The sequence below is a fragment of the Scyliorhinus canicula genome, chromosome 8 (genome assembly GCF_902713615.1).
Source record: "Scyliorhinus canicula chromosome 8, sScyCan1.1, whole genome shotgun sequence".
In the NCBI taxonomy this organism is placed as follows: domain Eukaryota; kingdom Metazoa; phylum Chordata; class Chondrichthyes; order Carcharhiniformes; family Scyliorhinidae; genus Scyliorhinus; species Scyliorhinus canicula.
In genome coordinates this window covers 155,032,132-155,053,265 of record NC_052153.1, presented here as the reverse complement: position 1 = coordinate 155,053,265, position 21,134 = coordinate 155,032,132, and the positions used below count along the sequence as shown (strand labels likewise).

The following is a 21,134-nucleotide window of genomic DNA, read 5'->3' as shown; positions in this document are numbered from 1 at the left end:
TTAAAAGACTCCCACATTTCACAGATTTACCACCCTCTGGGGTGAACGTGGATAGCACGTTCAGTGAGTTGGTCACACCGCAGATTAGGATTGGTGAGGGAGACAGGGAATGGGTGACCAAAAGGCAGAGAAAGAGCAGGAAGGCAGTGCAGGTGTCCCCTGCGGTCATCTCCCTCCAAAACAGGTATACCGTTTGGATACTGTTGGGGGAGATGACTCACCAGGGGAAGGCAGTAGTAGCCAGGCTTATGGCACCGTGGCTGGCTCTGCTGCACAGAAGGGCGGGAAAAAGACTAGCAGGGCTATAGTCATAGGGGATTCAATCGTAAGGGGAGTAGACAGGCGGTTTCTGTGGTCGAAAACGAGACTCCCGAATGGTATGTTGCCTCCCGGGTGCACGGGTCAAGGATGTCTCAGATCGGCTGCAGGACATACTGAAGGGGGAGGGTGAACAGCCAGTTGTCGTGGTGCATATAAGCACCAACGATATAGGTAAAAAACTGCATTGAAACAAATGCACCTCAGACCACCTGCCCCTTTGCGATCATCATCTTTTCCCTGTCTACTCTTCCCCTTAGTCCCATTGAGTTTATTATCCAGTACCTTACTGGCTTTAGTTGCTGCCTCTTTACTGACCTCTAACATCCTAATCTGGTTCCCATCCCCCTGCCACATTAGTTTAAAACCTCCCCAACAGTGTGAGCAAAAGCACCTCCGAGGACATTGGTTCCAGTCCTGCCCAGGTGTAGACCATCCGATTTGTAGTGGTCCCACCGCCCCCAGAACCGGTTCCAATGTCCCAAAAATCTGAACCCCCTCCCTCCTGCACCATCTCTCAAGCCACGTATTCATTCTGACTATTCTCAAATTTCTACTCTGACTATTTCGTGGCACTGGTAGCAATCCTGAGATTACTACCTTTGAGGTCCTACTTTTTAACTTATCTCTTAACTCCCTAATTCTGATTGTAGGACCTCATCCTGTTTTTTACCTATATCGTTGATTCCCGCCGGCGGGGGCGGTAATCACGCCACACCGGTCGGCGGGCCCCTGCCCGGCGATTCTCCAGCCCCCAATGGGCTGAAGTCCCGCTGCTGTAATGCCGGTCCCGCCGGCGGGAATCAAACCACCTCCCTTACTGGCGGCGCGGGCAGGCTCCGGGGTCCTGGGGGGGGGAGCATGGGACGATCTGGGCCCGGGGGGTGCCCCCACGGTGGCCTGGCCCGCGATCGGGGCCCACCGATCCACGGGCGGGCCTGTGCCATGGGAGCACTCTTTTCCTTCCGCGTCGGCCATAGGCTCCGCGATTGCCGACGTGGAAGTGATCGCCTCCCCTGCGCATGCGTGGGGATGACGTCAGCAGCCGCTGACGCACCCGCGTACGCGCGGACTTCTGCTGGTCGGCGAAGTCCCTTCGGCCCCAGCTGGCGTGTCGCCAAAGGCCTTCCACGCCAGCCGGCGGGACGGGAACCACTCCGGCGCGGGCCTAGCCCTTCAAGGTGAGGGCTTAGCCCCTAAAGGTGTGGAGAAATCTGCACCTTTGGGGCGGCCCGACACCGGAGTGGTTCACACCACCCCATCCCGCCGGGACCCCCGCCCCGCCGGGCAGGGGAGAATCCAGTCCATCGTCCTGATCATTGTCCAGACTAAGGAGCAGAAATTGTCCTGATCACTGTCCAGTGACTCATGAGGAAAAGTGTACGTATGGAAATGTTAATGCTGCCTCACACAATCAAACAGCCCGGCAATTAAGTGGCAATCCGTTTTTAACGCCATTCAGACTATTATTCCTAGCACTGCTTTCAACCTTTTCACAATTGTTTTTGTTTAAGGCCTATCTTGTCCAACTCTTTGCACTGAACGTATTTGGCAAAAATGTCTTCAGGCCAGTGGTAAACCCTGGCTATCAAACCTTATTTTCCGTTTATTGGCACAATTCTAAACATCTGCTTTACACTTGCCCAAAAAGCCAATTCCTCCCCCCCACCTCCGTGACAAACAATTCCTCAAACATTGTCATGAACAATCCCCATTGTGTCTCAAAGGCCTCCACTAATCCTTTTAACTTGAACTGATCTTTTCCAGGCGAAGGAAGTCATACAGGTCCCCTTTGCACGTCCCTCAGCCAGGCCTCCACCCCCGGTGTCATTGTCAATCGCCAATCCAACAATATCCTCCACTGGGCCACAACATCAGCCCTCCTCCCCTACATCAGCCCTCCTCCCCTACATCAGCCCTCCTCTCCTACATCAGCCCTCCTCCCCTACATCAGCCCTCCTCCCCTACATCAGCCCTCCTCCCCTACATCAGCCCTCCTCCCCTACATCAGCCCTCCTCCCCTACATCAGCCCTCCTCCCCTACATCAGCTCCGGCATTTCCGACATCCCAAAAATCGCAACAATTGGGTCCGGTCCGGCCTCTACCCCCGCAATCTTCGATAGTGACCCGAATACCCCCTCCCAGTACCTCTCCAACTTCTTGCAGCCCCAGAACATATGTGCGTGATTTGCTGGTCCTCGCCCACGCTTCTCACACACGTCTGCCCCCCCTGGAAGAACCCACCCATCCTGGCCCGAGTCACATGAACCCTCTGCACCACCTTAAATTGAATCAAACCCACTCTCACACACGAGGAGGTAGAATTTTCCCTGTGCATCGCCTCACCCCACATTCCTCATCCTATCTCCCAACCCCCAGCTCCTCCCATTTATTTTTAATCCCCACCAGCTGCACTCCCCCCTGCTCCCCCAGCCAACCATATCGCCAATCCTACTTTCCCCTTGCACGCCTGGGAGCAGCAAAGGCTTCGGCAGCTTGGCAAACCTTCTCCATTCCTTCCACGCAAAATCCCTCACTTACATATACCAGAACTCCCTTCCCTTCGGAAGCTCCACCCTATCCTGCAGCTCTTCCAGAGTTGCAAACCTTTCCTCCTGGTGTAGATTCCTCACCCTCACCAGCCCCACCTCTCTCTCCACCTCCTATACATGTCATCTGTCTCCCCCCGGCTTACACCCATGGTTCCCACACAACGGTGTCAGCGCCGACATCCTCACCAACCTAAAGTGCCTCCTCAACTGGTTTCCCACCCTAATTGTGGACTGCACCACCGGGCTCACCGCGTATCTCCCAGGCGCCAGCGGAAGCGACGCCGTCACCATGGCCCTCAGGCTGGACCCCCTATAGGACTCCTCCTCCATTCTGACCCATTCTGTCATCTCTCCTTCCCACCGCTATCTCACCTTCTCCACATTCGCCGGCCAATAGTAATGCAGCAGGTTTGGTCGCGTCAACCTCCCTTTCTGCGTCTGCTTCTGTAACAGGGCCCTCTTCACCCTCATACCTTACCCGCCCATATAAACTCCGAAATCGCTGCATCCAGTTTCCAGAAAGAGGCCTTTGGGGTGAAGATCGGGATGGTTTGGAATACAAACAGGAACCTCGGCAGCACGTTCATTTTAACCAGCTGGACCCTCCCACCAGTGTCAGATGTAAAATCCCCCCTAACCTCCTCCATCAACGTTGTCATGTTCCATTTGTGCATCGCCAACCATTCCCCCGTCACCTGTAGGGAACCTCCAGATATCTGAACCTGTCCCTGGCTGCCCTAAATGGCAATGCCCCAACTGGTTTCCTGACCCGCAACATTCACCGGAAACCTCACTCTTTCCAACATTCAACTTATAATCCGAAAATGCCCCAAACCGCTCCAGTATATCCATAATTCACCTCACACTCTCCAGCAGGTATGATACGTATAGCAGCAGGTCGTCTACGTATAGCGACACCCAATGTTCCCTACTTCCCCTCACAATCCCCTCCCATTCTACTGACCCACTAAGGCCATTGCCAAGGGCTCTATCGCCATTGCGAACAACAACGGCGACAGCGGACACCCCTGCCTCATTCCCCTGTGCAACCCAAAACTCCATGAACTCATCCCATTTGTCCACACACTCACCACTGGGGCCACATACAACAGGTGCCAAACCCGAACCTTCCCAAGATCTCAAACAGGTACCGCCACTCCACCCGATTGAAAGCCTTCTCCACATCCATAGAGACCACCACCTCCAGTACCTGCCCCTTTGAAAGGGTCATAATTACATTCAAAAGCCTCTTGATGTTACTGGAAAGCTGCCTGCCCTTTAGGAAACCCGTTTGGTCCTCAGCGATGACTCCCAGAACGCTTCCCTCCATCCTCCCACCACTAACTTGGCCAACACTTTCACATCCCTGTTTAACAGTGAAATGGGCATATATGTCCCACATGCCAACAGGTCCTTCCCCTTAGCATAATTGATGCCTGGCTCAGTGTCTCTGGAAGGTCCCCTTTCTCCAGTGCCCTGCTAAACAACCCCAGCAGATAAGGTGCCAACTCCGTCACAAACTCTTTACAGAGCTCCGCCGGGTAGCCATCCGGCTCCAGGGCCTTCCCCTCTGATCATTGATTGTACCTTCTCACAGAACCGCTTGTCCGTCAAAAGCCCTGAATCCAGCCTCGAACTAAGTCTAACCTCCAGCCAATGTGATGCATGATCTGAGATCATGATTCCAGCGTACTCCGCCCCCACCAACACCACTCGACTCACTACGAAAAAGCCAATTTGGAGAATACCTTGTACACATGTGAGAAGGAGTACTCTCTCTCCCCAGATTCTTAAACCTCCACAGATCCACCATTCCCATCCATTCCATAAATCCCAACCCTTTCACCATCCTCAATCTTCCCATTGACTTAGGGCTCGATCTATCCACCCTCGATTCCAGCGCGCAATTGAAATCACCCCCATAATCAACTGATATGTGTCCAGGTTCGGAATCATTCCCAGCAACCCCTTCACAAACCCCAAGTCATCCCAATTCAGCGCATAAACATTCACTAGCACAACCAGCGTCTCCTCCAACACCCCGCTCACTAACAAATACCTCCCACCCGGTCTCACACTTCCCTGGCTCCTACAAACCCCATCCTTTTGCCAGCCCCTGTGACTTTGCATCAAACCTTGGGTGAAATACCTGAGCCACCTATCCCTTCCTCAATCTGACCTGATCCTTCACCTGGAGGTGCATCTCCTGCAGAAAGACCAACCCCACCTTCGAACACCTTAACTGCGCAAAGGCCCGAGACCTCTTCACTGGCCCGTTCAGTCCCATTCCATGTTCTGAACCTTCCTGGATGCTCACGCCTCCACTCCCCTTCTAATCCTACCGCCTTTAATTTTGCCCTAAACAGGGCCCATCCAAGATAGCCTCCTTCGCCACCCATGACCACGCTCAGTCTCCAACATCACATCCCCCCTCTCCGCCCCCACCCCCGAACCCCAGTCCCCCTCCACCACTCCTATCTGACCATCCCCTGAGGCCGGGAACATTATTATTGGTGTAGCCTGCACCCTATAAATTAAAATGGCTGTGGTGTAATTTAATTGGTCAGATGAATGTGGATAGAAGCAAATTACACCAAAAGTGAATTGAATCTGTTTTAAAAAAAGCAAGAGTCTCGTATGACACTTATGGCTTTTCAAAATGAAAAATTCTTAATTCTTCACTTACCAGCTAGGTTCCTCTGTTCAATATTAATTAGTCCCTCGTACAAGTCCTTCACTGGGTTCTTGCCAGTTAAAAGGATTCCATGTAACCAGATTAGCAACATCCTGTGGCCATGTTCCTTATAACTCTTTGATCCTAAACAAACAGAAAGAAACGTTGGTAAACAATTTGCAATAAGCTGTCTGAATAGGAGTAAGCTTTAAGCAAGCCTTGAATCCTACACAACCTACTTAGATGCAACTGTTACCTTGTGAGTAAGCTATATCAGCGTATTAACATCAATGTGATTTCACAAGCCAATATATTTGGTAATTAAAATCTTAAAATCGTAACATGGGCCACAACACTGATTTACCAATAATATGAGACAGGAAGACTTATGAATAAAAATATTTTCTACAACCAAAGCACAATTGAAGAATGAGCAAGAAGTTGGCTAGGTTAATGCCTACATCACTCCCACCCCCCCCCCCCCCCCCCCCCCCCCCCCCCCAAAGGGAAAACATAGTGAAGCGTACCCCAGTTATTTTATCACATGCTGCCAAACAAGTGCCTAGATTGACCAATGTCTTTGTTCTGTCACACTAAAGCTCTGGAAACATTATTAAAAAGATTTCCATTCAAAGGAAGAAGCATGAGATAACGATAAAATATAAGACATATCTTCATGGGACATAAGCTTCCACAATTAATTAGAGATAAAGACAAAGCAGCGGATTTTCCTCCACGGTATTATAGTTAACCGTGTATTAAAGGCTAAGAATTGGTGCTAATCCTACCTGAATTATAGTATGCTAAGAACCATCAAATTTCATGGACCAGTCTTGCTTACAGAATTGGGTAAGTGTGAGGAGCACATCAATAGTTAGGACAGAGAATTATTGTGTGTAAAGACACTACAAATGGACATTTTAATATGATAAAACAAACTTTTTATAGTGAGTGAAGAGAGATTTGTTTGGGATACAGTGCTATAAGTGGCTAGTGTCTCTGCCTCTGAGCCAAAAGCTCTGGGTTCAAGTCACACCCCAGGACTGGATGGCCGGGCAGCACGGTGTCACAGTGGCTAGCATTGCTGCCTACGGCGCTGAGGACCCGGGTTCGAATCCTGGCCCTGGGTCACTGTCCGTGAGGAGTTTGCACATTCTCCCCGTGTCTGCTCATCCTACCTGAATTATAGTATGCTAAGAACCATCAAATTTCATGGACCAGTCTTGCTTACAGAATTGGGTAAGTGTGAGGAGCACAAAAGATGGGGCCTCACGGTAGCATGGTGGTTAGCATCAATGCTTCACAGCTCCAGGGTCCCAGGTTCGATTCCCGGCTGGGTCACTGTCTGTGTGGAGTCTGCACTTCCTCCCCGTGTGTACGTGGGTTTCCTCCGGGTGCTCCGGTTTCCTCCCACAGTCCAAAGATGTGCGGGTTAGGTGGATTGGCCATGCTAAATTGCCCGTAGTGTAAGGTTAATGGGGGGATTGTTGGGTTACGGGTATACGGGTTACGTGGGTTTAAGTAGGGTGATCATTGCTCGGCACAACATCGAGGGCCGAAGGGCCTGTTCTGTGCTGTACTGTTCTATATGGTTCTATGTGCAGAATAGGTGGATTGGCCACGCTAAATTGCCCCTTAATTGGAAAAAATAATTGGGTACTCTAAATTTATTTTTTAAAAAGGACTGGATGGCCAAGGAAGGCGCTTTCTAACGCGACAGATTGAGTATCAATTTGCAAACTCCTTCCAACACACCAATGGCAGGTGGAAAGACCGAGAGAGATTCTTGGTCAGCCATGCTTGATTATGGAGTAGCACCCCTCAAGCTGCAAGTCCCTAGTGACAGGCGAACAACCTGCTCCAAGAAAAACCTTGCAGATGAAGAGATGAAAGTCTGCCTTGTACAGCACTAGGTGCAGGAAGAGAAGCAGCAACAGTGCTACAACTATTTCCCTTGGTAGTAAAGCAGGAGCCAGTATATGCTGAGAATACACAAAGACACACCAGAGATTAGAACAAAGGGGGCATGTATCATTCTGGAACTAATGAATAAATTAATTTGCCTTTATAGTCCTTAAATTGGAAGATTTGCAAAATATTAAGCGGCAACGGAAAACTCTGAATAGGTTGGCTCACCAATCAAAATCCACACCGGCTAAAGACGCTGAGCTATAAATTCCAGAAGAACCAAGGTTTTTATATTTTAAAAAAGAATGGGCAGTAAATGTTGGCTTTACCAGCAATACCTACATCCCATGAACAAATAATACTGAAAATAATTTTTCATCCAGCCATCCTTTTTTTTTTTTTTCTTTTTTTATAAATTTAGATTACCCAATTATTTTTTCCAATTAAGGGGCAATTTAGCATGGCCAATCCACCTACTCTGCACATTTTTGGGGGCAAAACCCACGCAGACACGGGGAGAATGTGCAAACTCCACACGGACAGTGACCCAGAGCCGGGATCGAACCTGGGACCTCAGCGCCGTGAGGCGGTTGTGCTAACCACTAGGCCACCGTGCTGCCCTCATCCAGCCATCCTTGAGGTACCAGGAACACTGCAGACGGTAGGGTTGATTTCGAGTACGAGTGGAATATAAGGAAGCAGGGAACAAGGAACAATCTCCTGACCTTAACAGGCTCACTCCCTTAACAGATCACATACTATCTGTCCTGTCATCCAACATCCCCTCGGTTATGGTCAGTTATGAGATTGTGGTAGAGTGGGAGTTTGTCAGGGTTTGAAGTGTTAAATGCAGAATAAGCATTTTATCAACACCATGAAGAAATCAAACCCTGTCTTAACAAGCGAAGAAGCAAGATAAATGGTATTTTCAGCTTTTAGTCAGAATGGTGAGCACTGACAATTTTTATGTACAGAAATGAATGAGAGCTCAGTACCGCATCATGGCTTTCAGTCCTCTCCGTGGGTCCTTATTTTCAAACAATGACAGGAATACTGTATGGTTAAACTCTCCGAATTAATAATATCCCCAGTTGACCTTATCACTGAATTTTGATTATTTTCACCTTCTAGAAAGTGCAATTTGCCGACAAGCTGTCAGATCTTTCGGCATGTTGATTGAAGCCAGGTTAGATTAAGAGACCAAACTAATGAACTTATGCAAACAAGTTGATCAGAATATATTTGAAGTCTCATATTCTATGCACAAAAAAACCTTATTTGCATAAATATGTTTGCATAAATGAATACTGTTATGTAATGGCCTAAAATCCCAAGGTTTCTTCCATCAATTAAGTGCTATTCAAAACTGATAAATCACATGCAGTCACGATTGCTGCATAAATACAGATATTTTAATTCAACTAGCACATTCAAAGTAAAAAAGCATCCCAAGGTTCTTCACAGAGACACCAGGAAAAATATGGACACCAAGCCAATGGAGATAGTAGAAACTTGGTAACCAAAACCTTGGCCAAAGAAATTGGTTTACAAGACGGTCGTAAACTAAGATATCGAGGTATTGGGGTTATGGGGGGGAATTGCGAAGTGTGGAACCTACAGGTGAAATTCTCCCATCTCGTCCGCAATGGGTTTGGCAACAGATGGGATCAAAAACTCTAACGGGAAGCAAAAAGCGAAGAACCTGCCGGCATCATAACACACTGTAATTCTCCCAATGGTGTAACTTGTTAGCTTGGATAGAAGACTGGCTGACGGACTGGAGTCAGAGAGTCTGGATGAATCGGGGCAGCACGGTAGCACAGTGGTTATCACGGTTGCTTCACACCGCCAGGGTCGCAGCTTCGATTCCCAGCTTGGGTCACTGTCTGTGCGGAGTCTGCGTGGGTTTCCTCCGGGTGCTCCAGTTTCCTCCCACAGACCAAAGATGTGCAAGTTAGGTGGATTGGCCATGCTAAATTGCCCTTAATGTCCAAAAGAGATTAGGTGGGGTTACTGGGTTATGGGGACAGGATGGAGGTGTGGGGCTTAAGTGGGATGCTCTTTCCAACGGACGGTGCAGACCCGATGGGCCGAATGACCTCTTTCTGCACTGTAAAGTCTCTGAAATGGGTCTTTTTCTGGATGGCAAGATGTAACTAGTGGGGTGCGGTTCTTGGGTCCGAGCTATTTACAATCTATATTAATGACTTGGTAACAGGGTAGAAGGTTCTATAGCCAAATTTGCAGATGACACAAAAATAGGTGAGACAGTAAGTTACAATGAGGAAATAAGAACTTTACAAATGTATATAGATAGGTTAGGTGAGTGGGCCAAAATGGGGCAGATGGAGTTTAACATGGATAAGTGTGAGGTCATGCATTTTGGTTGAAAAAATGGAAAGGCAATTTATTATCTAAATGGGGAGAAACTTCGGGGTGCTCCGATGTAGAGGGATCTGGGTGTCCTCGTTTATGAGTCACAGAAAACTAGTATGCAGGTGCAGTAGATAATAAGGAAAGCAAACGGAATATTAGCACTTATAGCAAAAGGAATTGAGTATATAGATAAGGAAGTGTTGTTGCAACTATACAAGGCATTAGTAAGACCGCACCTGCAGTATTGTGCACAGTTTTGATCCCCTTATTTAAGGAAAGATGTAGTGGCATTAGAGGCAGTTCAGAGGAGGTTCACTAGATTGATTCCAGGGATGAGGGGGTTGTCGTATGAGGATAGATTGCACAGTTTAGGCCTATACTCTAGAGTTTAGAAGAATCAGGGGATGTAATTGAGGTATACAAGATGCTAAAGGACATGGATAAAGTAGTGTGAAGCTGATGCTTTCTAAAATGAGAGGTCATAATCTTAGAATATGAGGTAGCAAATTTAAACCGATTTGAGTAAAAACTACCTCTACCAAAGGGTTGTGAATCTGTGGAATTCGCTACACCAGAGTGCGGTTGGATGCAGGGATAGTGAGTAAATTTAAGGAGGAGTTAGACAGATTTTGAATTGGTAATGGGTTGAAGGATTATGGAGAACAGGCAGGACGGTGGAGTTGAGGCCAGGATGGGATCAGCCATGATCACATTGTTAGGCTCGGGAGGCTAAATTGCTCTGGCTGATTTTACAATCCAGCTCTTGATCTGTAACATTGTAGGTAGCAGATGAGGAACATATCAGCCATGATAGAATGGCGGAGGAGACTCGGTGGACCAAATGTCCTAATTTTGCTCCTATGCCTTACGGACTTATGAGCAAGGAGGCAATAGGGAAGGATGACTGTGCAGGAGAAGGGAGCAATGGGGAAGGAAGGTTGTGCAAGGGCAGGGAGGTGAAGGGCATTGGGGAATGATGGCAGGCAGAGGGGCAAGGAGGTGAATGAGGATGACGAATAAGGGTAATGCTCTGGAAACATGGGCATAAATCCCACCATGGAAGCTGTGGAATTTGAAATCAATAAATAAAATCTGGACTTAAAAGATCATCTCAGTAACAGTGACCACAAAACCATTGCTGATAAAAAAACCATCTGGTTTACTGAAAACCATTAGGGAAGGAAATCTGTCATCCTTACCTGGTTTTAAGTGTCTCCAAATGAATCAACCAATAAACCCACACAAGAGTTTCTGATTACCTGATATGAAACACATACTCTTCCCTCACTCACAAATTATTTCCTTAATGATGTGTTTCTATACACACTTAGAAACAACAAACAATCTGTAGAAAGGCAAATATTCTTACAAATGAATTGAAATGGCTGGCAGCTCCTACATTTATTTGCATGGGATATTTATTGTATAAAAATCTTGGTTACTCCTATTGTTCAGTTAAAATAACCCATTCTTCGTGAAAGAGTGATTAGTAAACTATTTAGTATAAGGGGGCTATCCAGAAGAACTACACATTATTTTCATCATACAGATACATGATGGGCTGAAGGTCCCCTTTCTGTACTGCATGGCTCTCGGATACAGAAAACCTAAGTGGTGTATTTTTACTGCAATCTTTTGCAAACACTTATTATGAGGTGAAACTGCAGTGTCTTTCTTTACCAATAGACAATGTTTGCAAGCCAGCTCTTTGTAAAGGCAAATCCCTGTTGTTAACCACGCAGGAAGCAGAGGATAGGTGATTCTCTATAGTGAGTGTGACTCACCTCAGACTAACTGTGGCCAATCATAGGCAAATTACTGAGAACAGCACTCCTACTCACGTTGGGGAATGATGTGAAGGATACAGACGAATGGGAGGAGAGGATGCTCACAATCACTTCATGCCTTTTGATGACTTCAACTTATAAATGAGCTTTATTCTGTGCACATATCTGCATTCTAACAGATGCCCCTACCTGTCCATTGTTCCCCAATTCCTTTAATCTGCTCCTCAGTGAAATTCCATTGCTGCGCAAGTTTCTTCCAGTCCTTTGGTTTCAGTTGATGGTAAGCCAAGTTCCATATGGCTGTGCGGAGCTGACTCGTCTGTGTGGTGTGGTCTGGCTTGAATGTTAATGGGTAACTCCTTGCTGGGATTGCAGTGTTGTCCTGTATTTCCTAAAGAGGATCAAAACAAATCAGGAAAGATTCTTTACCAACTCCTGACATGGTTATGATATGATGCAACGTGAGAATTTTGAGGTGACACAATCCAGGCTTGATTAAATATTACTCTTTAATCCAAGCACCAGCACACCACAGAGTAATTACCTAAAGAAACTAAATAGAAATAAAATGAATCATTATAATTGAATGCTTCTTGAAATCCTGGCCACAATGGGAGATGCTTAAGTTCTGTAGTATAAGGGAAGGTAAAGTTGCCATAGTCCCAGATGACCATAGGCTGCATTCCCCTTTGAGGGGGAGAGCTGACTGGTGGTGATTTAACCTGAGAATCACCACACCTCAGGCGAGGGGCAATGTTGAGAACAGTGTTAATGACAATGTCATTAACAGATAGGATATTCTAATGTATGACGTAGATGGTGATGCACCACTGACACCAATCAGTCATGTGTTAAGACTCTCTCGAGACAGAGGTTGTGGGCAGGAAGGTGGTGCAGTGGTTAGCACTGCCGTCTACAGCGCTGAGGACCCCGGTTCGATCCCAGTCCCGGGTCACTGTCTGTGGGGAGTTTGCACATTCACCCGTGTCTACGTGTGTTTCGCCCCCACAACCCAAAGATGTGCAGGGTGGGTGAATTGGCCACTCTAAATTGCCCCTTAATTGGAAAAAAATAATTGGGTGCTCTAAATTAAAAAATAGAATGCCCCAAGATTTATTTTTAAAAAGCCAGAGGTTGGAACATTGCTACGAGCAATGTGCCTGCTCCACAACCTGTTTAGAGTAGTACTAATAATACAAGTGTTAAGCAGATACAGGTTTATGTCTACAGTCTGTCTAAGAACAAATTCCCATGCCTAGACTCCTAAGTAGGACTGATCTCTGAACAGTTCTCATGGAAGACGGTCTTGTGAATTCTACTGGTGAAGCATTCCATCTCACATAGGCTCAAATGGAAAGCAAGTAATGTTTGGACCTCTTGCGGCCCTTGCTCCTTTTCCTTCTCTCTTAGCTGGCCAGAAAGCTAAAGTCAATTTCCCACTCAGCCATCGGTTGAAGCATAAAGTGGAATCTGCATATGTTAATGAAAAGAATGATCCCATTGGTTTTAGTTGGCTATCCTTGCCACAGTTCATGGAGTTCCAGGCAATTGTATTTGCACCCCCACCATATTAAAATTGCATGCAAAGATTAATATTTACACTGCAAAGTTTAGAAGAAATGGGGTTGCCTTTAACAGGGAGCTGGTTGAGACAGACAGGGCGAAGGATGAGAAATAACCCACTCATTGCCTTAAGTTTCAAGCACAGGTATTTTAATTCCCAATTAAAAGCTGCCTGCCCCCTTGCCATCGGAAACATTCGCATTTATCCATGAGGCTCCCACCTGAGCTCAGCAGCACCTTAGCCACCATTTGCTGTTGGTTGCAAGTGTTGAAAATCATTAATAAAAGGATCTTTGGGCAGCACGGTGGCCTAGTGGTTAGCACAGCTGCCTCACGGCGCTGAGGTCCCAGGTTCGATCCCGGCTCTGGGTCACTGTCCGTGTGGAGTTTGCACATTCTCCCCGTGTCTGCGTGGGTTTCGCCCCCACAACCCAAAAATGTGCAGGCTAGGTGGATTGGCCACGCTAAATTGCCCCTTAATTGGAAAAAATAATTGGGTAATCTAAATTTTAAAACATAAAATAAAATAAAAGGATCTTAAAAATCAGAAACTCTTACTATGGGTATGAAGAAAGATCTGCACAATGTAAAATGAATTACCTATCACCTTAGCTCAGGTGAAAATAATATTAACAGGTGCAGAGAATTTGCCAAAATGTGTTGTATGTTTCTTTATTATTTTGTAATAGAAAATGGCACAATATCTTTGAAATTAATAATATTAAAAATTAATCAGACAAAATGTGAATATCACAGTAAAAGATTGCCCTCACATTTGTACAGTCAAAATCATAATTATATATAATTATATAATTGCAGTTAGGATTACATTGGAAAGCAAATGGGAAATGCCCTAATAGACAAAGCATGTCTTTGTACCTATACATATATGTTTTTAGAAATTTAGAATACCCAGTTGTTGTTTTTTCCAATTAAGGGGCAATTTAGCATGGCCAATTCACCTTCCCTGCATATCTTATTGGGTTGTGGGGATGAGACCCCGCAGACACGGAGAGAATGTGCAAACTCCACACATTCAGTGACACAGGGCCGGGATTGAACCCGGGTACTCGGCACCGTGAGGCAGCAGTGCTAACCACTGTTTTTGTACCCTTGTGTACCTTGATATTTAACTCTTGCGAACTTGTGTTTAAGTCCAGCCCACTCTGACCCAGTGGATGACTCTTCTCTGTTAGTTGGCAATAGATATAAGCTCACAGCTGAGGGCCACCTTTAATCACCGCCAGTTGGTAGTTTGACTTTGGGTCACAGGAGGAACCCCAGAAGGAAATGGAGATCGGGGTCATGTTGCGGACTGAACAAAGGTGTTCCGCAAAGCGGCCAGCCAGTTTAGTCCCCCCTATGTAGAGGAGACCGCATTGGGAGCAATGAATATAATTTTGGCTCAATTGTATTCATTGTTTCTGAACAACTGCCCCAACATTACTGCATCCAGCACAAAGGATCATGGCACTCAATATGCAAATTGCATTCAGCACAAATAAAGTTTCCCTTATTGTTTGGGCTTTTAGTTATCCTGGAATTTAGGTGGGGATCTCCTCAGAGCAGGGAACTGAATAATAGAATCTACAGTGGAGAAGCAGGCCATTTGGCCCATCGAGTCTGCACTGGCCCTTTGAAAGAGCACCCTACCTAAGCCGACACCTCCACCCTAGCCCCGTTTCCCAGTAACCTCACCCCATTTTGGACACTAAGAGCAATTTAGATTGGCCAATCCACCTAACCTGCACTTCTTTGGACAGTGGGAGGAAACATGCGCACCTGGAGGAAACCACGCAGACACACGGAGAACTTGCAGACTCCGCACAGACAGTGACCCAAGGTGAGAATCGAACCTGGAACCCTGGAGCTGTGAAGCAACAGTGCTACCCACTGTGCTACCGTGCCGCCCTCAGTGGGATGCTGAAAAATCCATATAATCTATTTTGATTGCATACTTTGAACTGTGATGTGTCTGACCATGGTTCACCTGTTGGTGCATACTTACCCTGAATATGAAAGTATAAGATAGAAATGGTAAATTGTTTTATTTTTCCGAATTTGTGTGCGTTTGTAAAGATGTAACTGGGGTCATGGAATAGTGTTATTTGAATCAATGTCTTGCATTTGTACTGAATTCTTTGCAACCTTTTGCCTGGTGTAATATCGTTCATTTTTCTTATTTAATAAATGTTTTATTCTTTGCGTTAAATGTTCATCAGCAGACTCTTGCGGATTTGTTCAGTAACTTTCCTCCATGATTTCTAAAAAAAAGTTAGGATCTATCGAGCCAGGTTTCATCCTGGGATCTGACTTGTCCAGCAGTAAAATCAGCTGGGGTCATAACACTGGAAAATTCTTTAGCATTTAAAAGAATTTGTAATAATTTAGCATCTTTCCTAGCCTCAACACATGCTATGACTAGGGTAAGAATGACTAGGGTAAGAGTAGGGCCAGTCAAGGACAGTAGTGGGAAGTTGTGCATGGAGTCCGAGGAGATAGGAGAGGTGTTAAATGAATATTTTTCATCACTATTCACACAGCAAAAAGACAATGTTGTCTAGAGGAGAATACTGAGATACAGACTACTAGACTAGAAGGGCTTGAAGTTCATAAGGAGGAGGTGTTAGCGATTCTGGAAAGTGTTAAAATAGATAAGTCCCCTGGGCCGGATGGGATTTATCCTAGGATTCTCTGGGAAGCTAGGGAGGAGATTGCTGAGCCTTTGGCTTTGATCTTTAAGTCATCTTTGTCTACAGGAATAGTGCCAGAAGACTGGAGGATAGCAAATGTTGTCCCCTTGTTCAAGAAGGGGAGTAGAGACAACCCCGGTAACTATAGACCAGTGAGCCTTACTTCTTTTGTGGGCAAAGTATTGGAAAGGTTTATAAGAGATAGGATGTATAATAATTTGATTAGAGATAGTCAACATGGTTTTTTGAAGGGTAGGTCGTGCCTCACAAACCTTATTGAGTTCTTTGAGAAGGTGACCAAACAGGTGGATGAGGGTAAAGCAGTTGATGTGGTGTATATGGATTTCAGTAAAGCATTTGATAAGGTTCCCCACGGTAGGCTATTGCAGAAAATACGGAGACATGGGATTCAGGATGATTTAGCAGTTTGGATCAGAAATTGGCTAGCTGGAAGAAGACAAAGGGTGGTGGTTGATGGGAAATGTTCAGACTGGAGTCCAGTTACTAGTGGTGTACCACAAGGATCTGCTGTTCGTCATTTTTATAAATGACCTGGAGGAGGGCGTACAAGAATGGGTGAGTAAATTTGCAGATGACACTAAAGTCGGTGGAGTTGTGGACAGTGCGGAAGGATGTTACAAGTTACAGAGGGACATAGATAAGCTGCAGAGCTGGGCTGACAGGTGGCAAATGGAGTTTAATGCAGAAAAGTGTGAGGTTATTCATTTTGGAAGGAATAACAGGAAGACAGAGTACTGGGCTAATGGGAAGATTCTTGGTAGTGTGGATGAGCAGAGAGATCTCGGTGTCCTTGTACAGAGATCCCTGAAAGTTGCCACCCAGGTTGAGGGAGTTGTTAAGAAGGCGTACGGTGTGTTAGCTTTTATTGGTTGAGGGATTGAGTTTCGGAGCCATGAGGTCATGTTGCAGTTGTACAAAACTCTGGTGCGGCCGCATTTGGAGTATTGCGTGCAGGTCTGGTCGCCGCATTATAGGAAGGATGTGGAAGCATTGGAAAGGGTACAGAGGAGATTTACCAGAATGTTGCCTGGTATGGAGGGAAGATCTTATGAGGAAAGGCTGAGGGACTTAAGGCTATTTTCGTTAGAGAGAAGAAGGTTAAGAGGTGACTTAATTGAGGCATACAAGATGATCAGAGGATTAGATAGGGTGGACAGTGAGAGCCTTTTTCCTCGGATGGTGATGTCTAGCACAAGGGGACATAGCTTTAAATTGAGGGGAGATAGATATAGAACAGATGTCAGAGGTAGGTTCGTTACTCAGAGAGTAGTAAGGGCATGGAATGCCCTGCCTGCAACAGTAGTGGACTCGCCAACATTAAGGGCATTCAAATGGTCATTGGATAGACATATGGACAATAAGGGAATAGTGTAGATGGGCTTTAGAGGGGTTTCATAGGTCGGCCCAACATCGAGGGCCGAAGGGCCTGGACTGCGCTGTTATGTTCTATGTTCTATGCCAAAGTGCTTTACAACCAATGAAATACTTTTGAAACGCAGTCATTGTTGTAACATAGGAAACATAACTGAAACCCAGCAGTGCAGGAGGCAGCCATTTGGCCCATCACCTCTGCTGCAATGCTTCAAATCAGCACTCTACATAGGTCACTCCCCCACCCATCCCGCCCTAAACCATAACCTAATCTGCCCATCCTGGACAGCAAGGGGCAATTTAGCATGGCCAATTCACCTAACTTCCCCATGCTTGGACTGTGGGAGGAAACCCGAGCACCCAGAGGAAACCCACACAGACACGGGGAGAATGTGAAAACTCCACACAGACAATGCAGGAAGTAAACCCGGGTCCTTGGCGCTCTGAGGCAGCAGTGCTAACCACTCTGCCAACATGGCAGCTGAATGCACAGAACAAGCTCCCACAAACACCAATGTGACACTGACCAGATAATCTGTTTTTGTGATGTTGACTGAAGGATAAATATTGGCCAGGACACCAGGAATAATTCCTCCCTTCTTTTAAATAATGGCATGGGATATTTTATGTCCAAATGAGAGAGCAGGAAAGTCCCTGGTTTAAAATCTCATAAAAAAAGAAGCATTACTGGCAATGGGGTACTCCCTCAGTACTGCAATGGAGTATCAGCCTAAACTACTGTGCTTAAGGTCGGGAGGGGGCCTTGAACCCACAACCTTCTGATTCAAAGGCAAGAGTGCTGCTCACTGAGCCACAAGCGACAACAACAAAAAAATCAAGTTCTGTAATTTAAAATCAACTTACTCACAAACAGTGGATTGACACAGATTTAAAATGCTTAACTTTTGTGTTAAACTCGTTTTGACCTATAATTTATTTTCTTCCATTCTAAATTTCAAAAAAGCTTGTTTTCAATGCTGTCCAGCTACTACGCTGCTTCAGATCATGTGGTGAGCAATATGCAAATGAATCTGAGCAGAACTGCATGAGGAGAAAAGCTCAATAGGAATTGCTAATTGTACCCAAAGAGGAAACTCTACCCCATTGTACTACAACAATGTGAATGTTATTGTTAGGGCGGGTCCACTTTCTTGAGATAACTTTGTTGACGCACATTTGCAATTACTGAGAAATGCATAACCTTTTATGAACTAAAAGCAAGTTTCAATTAAACCAGATCAACCAGTCTTGTCTGAGATATATTAAAGCCAACCATTACAAACTGATGAATGGTATTCTCAGTCAAGGTCACTTACTGATCATTTACTTGGAAAAAAAACCATGGATTGTGTCAGGTGATTCCACAGAAAATTGGTAAAAATCCGCTATGACAAAAATTTGGTTTATTTAGTCGCCATAGTTCAGTAGCCCTGCCAGTAGCCTACTGAAGGCATATATATATATATATATATTCTCTGTCAATTCCCAAGTTTAATCGCTGTTTAAAATAATATCTCAATATTTTAATTTATAAAAGAAAAAAGCCCTATTTAATATTTTTGGGCTTTCTTTTTGTTAACTTAGGGTGCCCAATTTTTTTCCCCAGCTAAGGGGCAATTTAGCTTGGCCAATCCACCTTCCCTGCGTATCTTTTGTGTTGTGGGGGTGAGATCGACGCAGACACGGGGAGAATGTGTAAACTCCACATGGACGGTGGCCTAAGGCCGTGATCGAACCCACCACCCACCTTGGGGCATTCTATTACCTTAAAGATGCTACATAAAATGTAAAATTTAGTTAAATTATTCTTAAATACAGTCTTATCCTCGAATACTTGTCTAAAGAACAGCCTATGGTATTTCTTTATTTTTTTGAAATACAACCTGGTGTAACTGAATCTGACAGAGATGTTGTACACTTCAGTACTCTCGGTAAACATAGCTCAAATATTGTGCTCAACCAGAGGCCAAACACCTAATTAAAAAAATATGTTTGCAGAAACAATTACCTTTTTTTTAGTAAAAACTAGAGAATAATGGCAGTAGAACATGCTCATGTAGATTTGAGACAGGTTACCCTAGTGGTTCAATAAGAATGCAATGAGTAGTCAAACTTTGAAAAACAGAAATTTGGTCCCAGGTTTATTCTAAGGGGCTGGTTTAGCACAGGGTTAAATAGCTGGCTTTTAAAGCAGACCAAGGCAGGCCAGCAGCACGGTTCAATTCCCGTACCAGCCTCCCCGAACAGGCGCCGGAATGTGGCGACTAGGGACTTTTCACAATAACTTCATTGAAGCCTACTTGTGACAATAAGCGATTGTCATTTCATTTTTTCATCTACAACCTCAGCTGGGCTGGCAGTATAGAGGCTAAATGTCACATTGTTGCTGAAGGGTTGAGGTGGTGCAGGAAGGGGATATCAGGTAACATGGCTACTCCTCACCATTGTCCAATGACAGTGATGTGCAATTTGTGTGGGGGTAAGCGAATTGTAATGCCTCCAGGTAAAAGCCTTCCAACATTGTAAAGAATCACACTTCACTATGGGTGGCACAGTAGCTCAGTGGTTAGCACTGTTGCTTCACAGCTCCAGGGTCCCAGGTTCGATTCCCGGCTTGGGTCACTGTCTGTGGGGAGTCCGCACTTTCTCCCAGTGTCTGCGTGCGTTTCCTCCGGGTGTTCCAGTTTCCTCCCACAGTCCAAAGATGTGCATGTTAGATGGATTGGCCATACTGAATTGCCCATTAGTGTCCAAAAAAGGTTAGGTGGGGTTACTGAGTTACGGGGATAGGGTACAGGTGCGGGCTTAAGTATGGTGCTCTTTCCAAGGGCCGGCACAGACTTGATGGCCGAATGGCCTCCTTCTTCACTGTAAATTCAATGAATATTGGTTCTTTTGCACGAAGTAAAAAATCTTGACTTCCTGCCCATGGAATCAGACTCAAGAATGGAGTTGATGCATGGGGAAAGAAAATAAAATGAGCAGTTAAAAATAGTTATAGGCCCAAATTCTCTGGTCGTTGGGATTCTATTTTCCGGTGGCATGGCACCCCGGCCCGTGGTTTTCACAGAGACTTGGGATGGTTTCAATGGGAAATCCCATTAACGAGCGTCAGGAGAAGGTAGAATCCTGCCGCCAGCAAGCGGCTCATTGCTGAGAAATGGCAGAATCCCACCCATAGAATCCAAAGATGTGCAGGTTAGGTGGGGTTACAGGGATAGGGCAGGGTAAGTGGGACTAGGTGGGGTGTGCTCTTTCAGAGTGTTGGTGCAGTCCCGATGGGCCAAATGTCCTCCTTCTGCACTGTAGGGTTTCTATGTAACTGATAAAAACACAACAGGAGGCCATTCGGCACGTCTCGTCCATGTGGATCTCAGTACAGCAATCCAGTCAGTACCATTTCCCTGTTCAATCATTGTTTCCCTACAAGTTCAGTTACCCCAAGGGCCTATCCAATTTCCTTTTGAAATCACTTATAACCCCTGTTCCCGCTGCCCTCAGAGTCAGCAAGTTCCATTTCATTGCTACTTGTTGAATAAAAAAAAGATTATTTGGCACATTTCCCCTGCATTTTTTGTTCAAAACTTTACATTTATGAACCGTAATTCTTGGATCATCAGCAACTGGAAACAGCTTTTATCATATCATAGAATTTACAGTGCAGAAGGAGGCCATTCGGCCCATCGAGTCTGCACCAGCTCTTGGAAAGAGCACCCTACCCAAGGTCAACACCTCCACCTGATCCCCATAACCCAGTAACCCCACCCAATGCTAAGGGCAATTTTGGACACTAAGGGCAATTTATCATGGCCGATCCACCTAACCTGCACATCTTTAGACTGTGGGAGGAAACCGGAGCACCCGGAGGAA

At 45.8% G+C, this 21,134-nt stretch overlaps 1 protein-coding gene across 3 annotated transcripts in view; it reads right to left on the bottom strand.

The window, feature by feature from the left end:
• ankdd1b (ankyrin repeat and death domain containing 1B) overlaps positions 1 to 21,134 on the bottom strand; it is a 152,799-nt gene that overhangs the window by 74,026 nt on the left and 57,639 nt on the right. For all 3 annotated transcript variants that reach the window (XM_038805518.1, XM_038805517.1, XM_038805519.1), the window contains exons 13-14: positions 11,806 to 12,007; positions 5,558 to 5,689 (exon numbers count right to left, since the gene is read on the bottom strand). In XM_038805518.1, the coding sequence (XP_038661446.1) occupies positions 5,558 to 5,689; positions 11,806 to 12,007 (334 nt within the window). The remainder of the gene's footprint in view (positions 1 to 5,557; positions 5,690 to 11,805; positions 12,008 to 21,134) is intronic.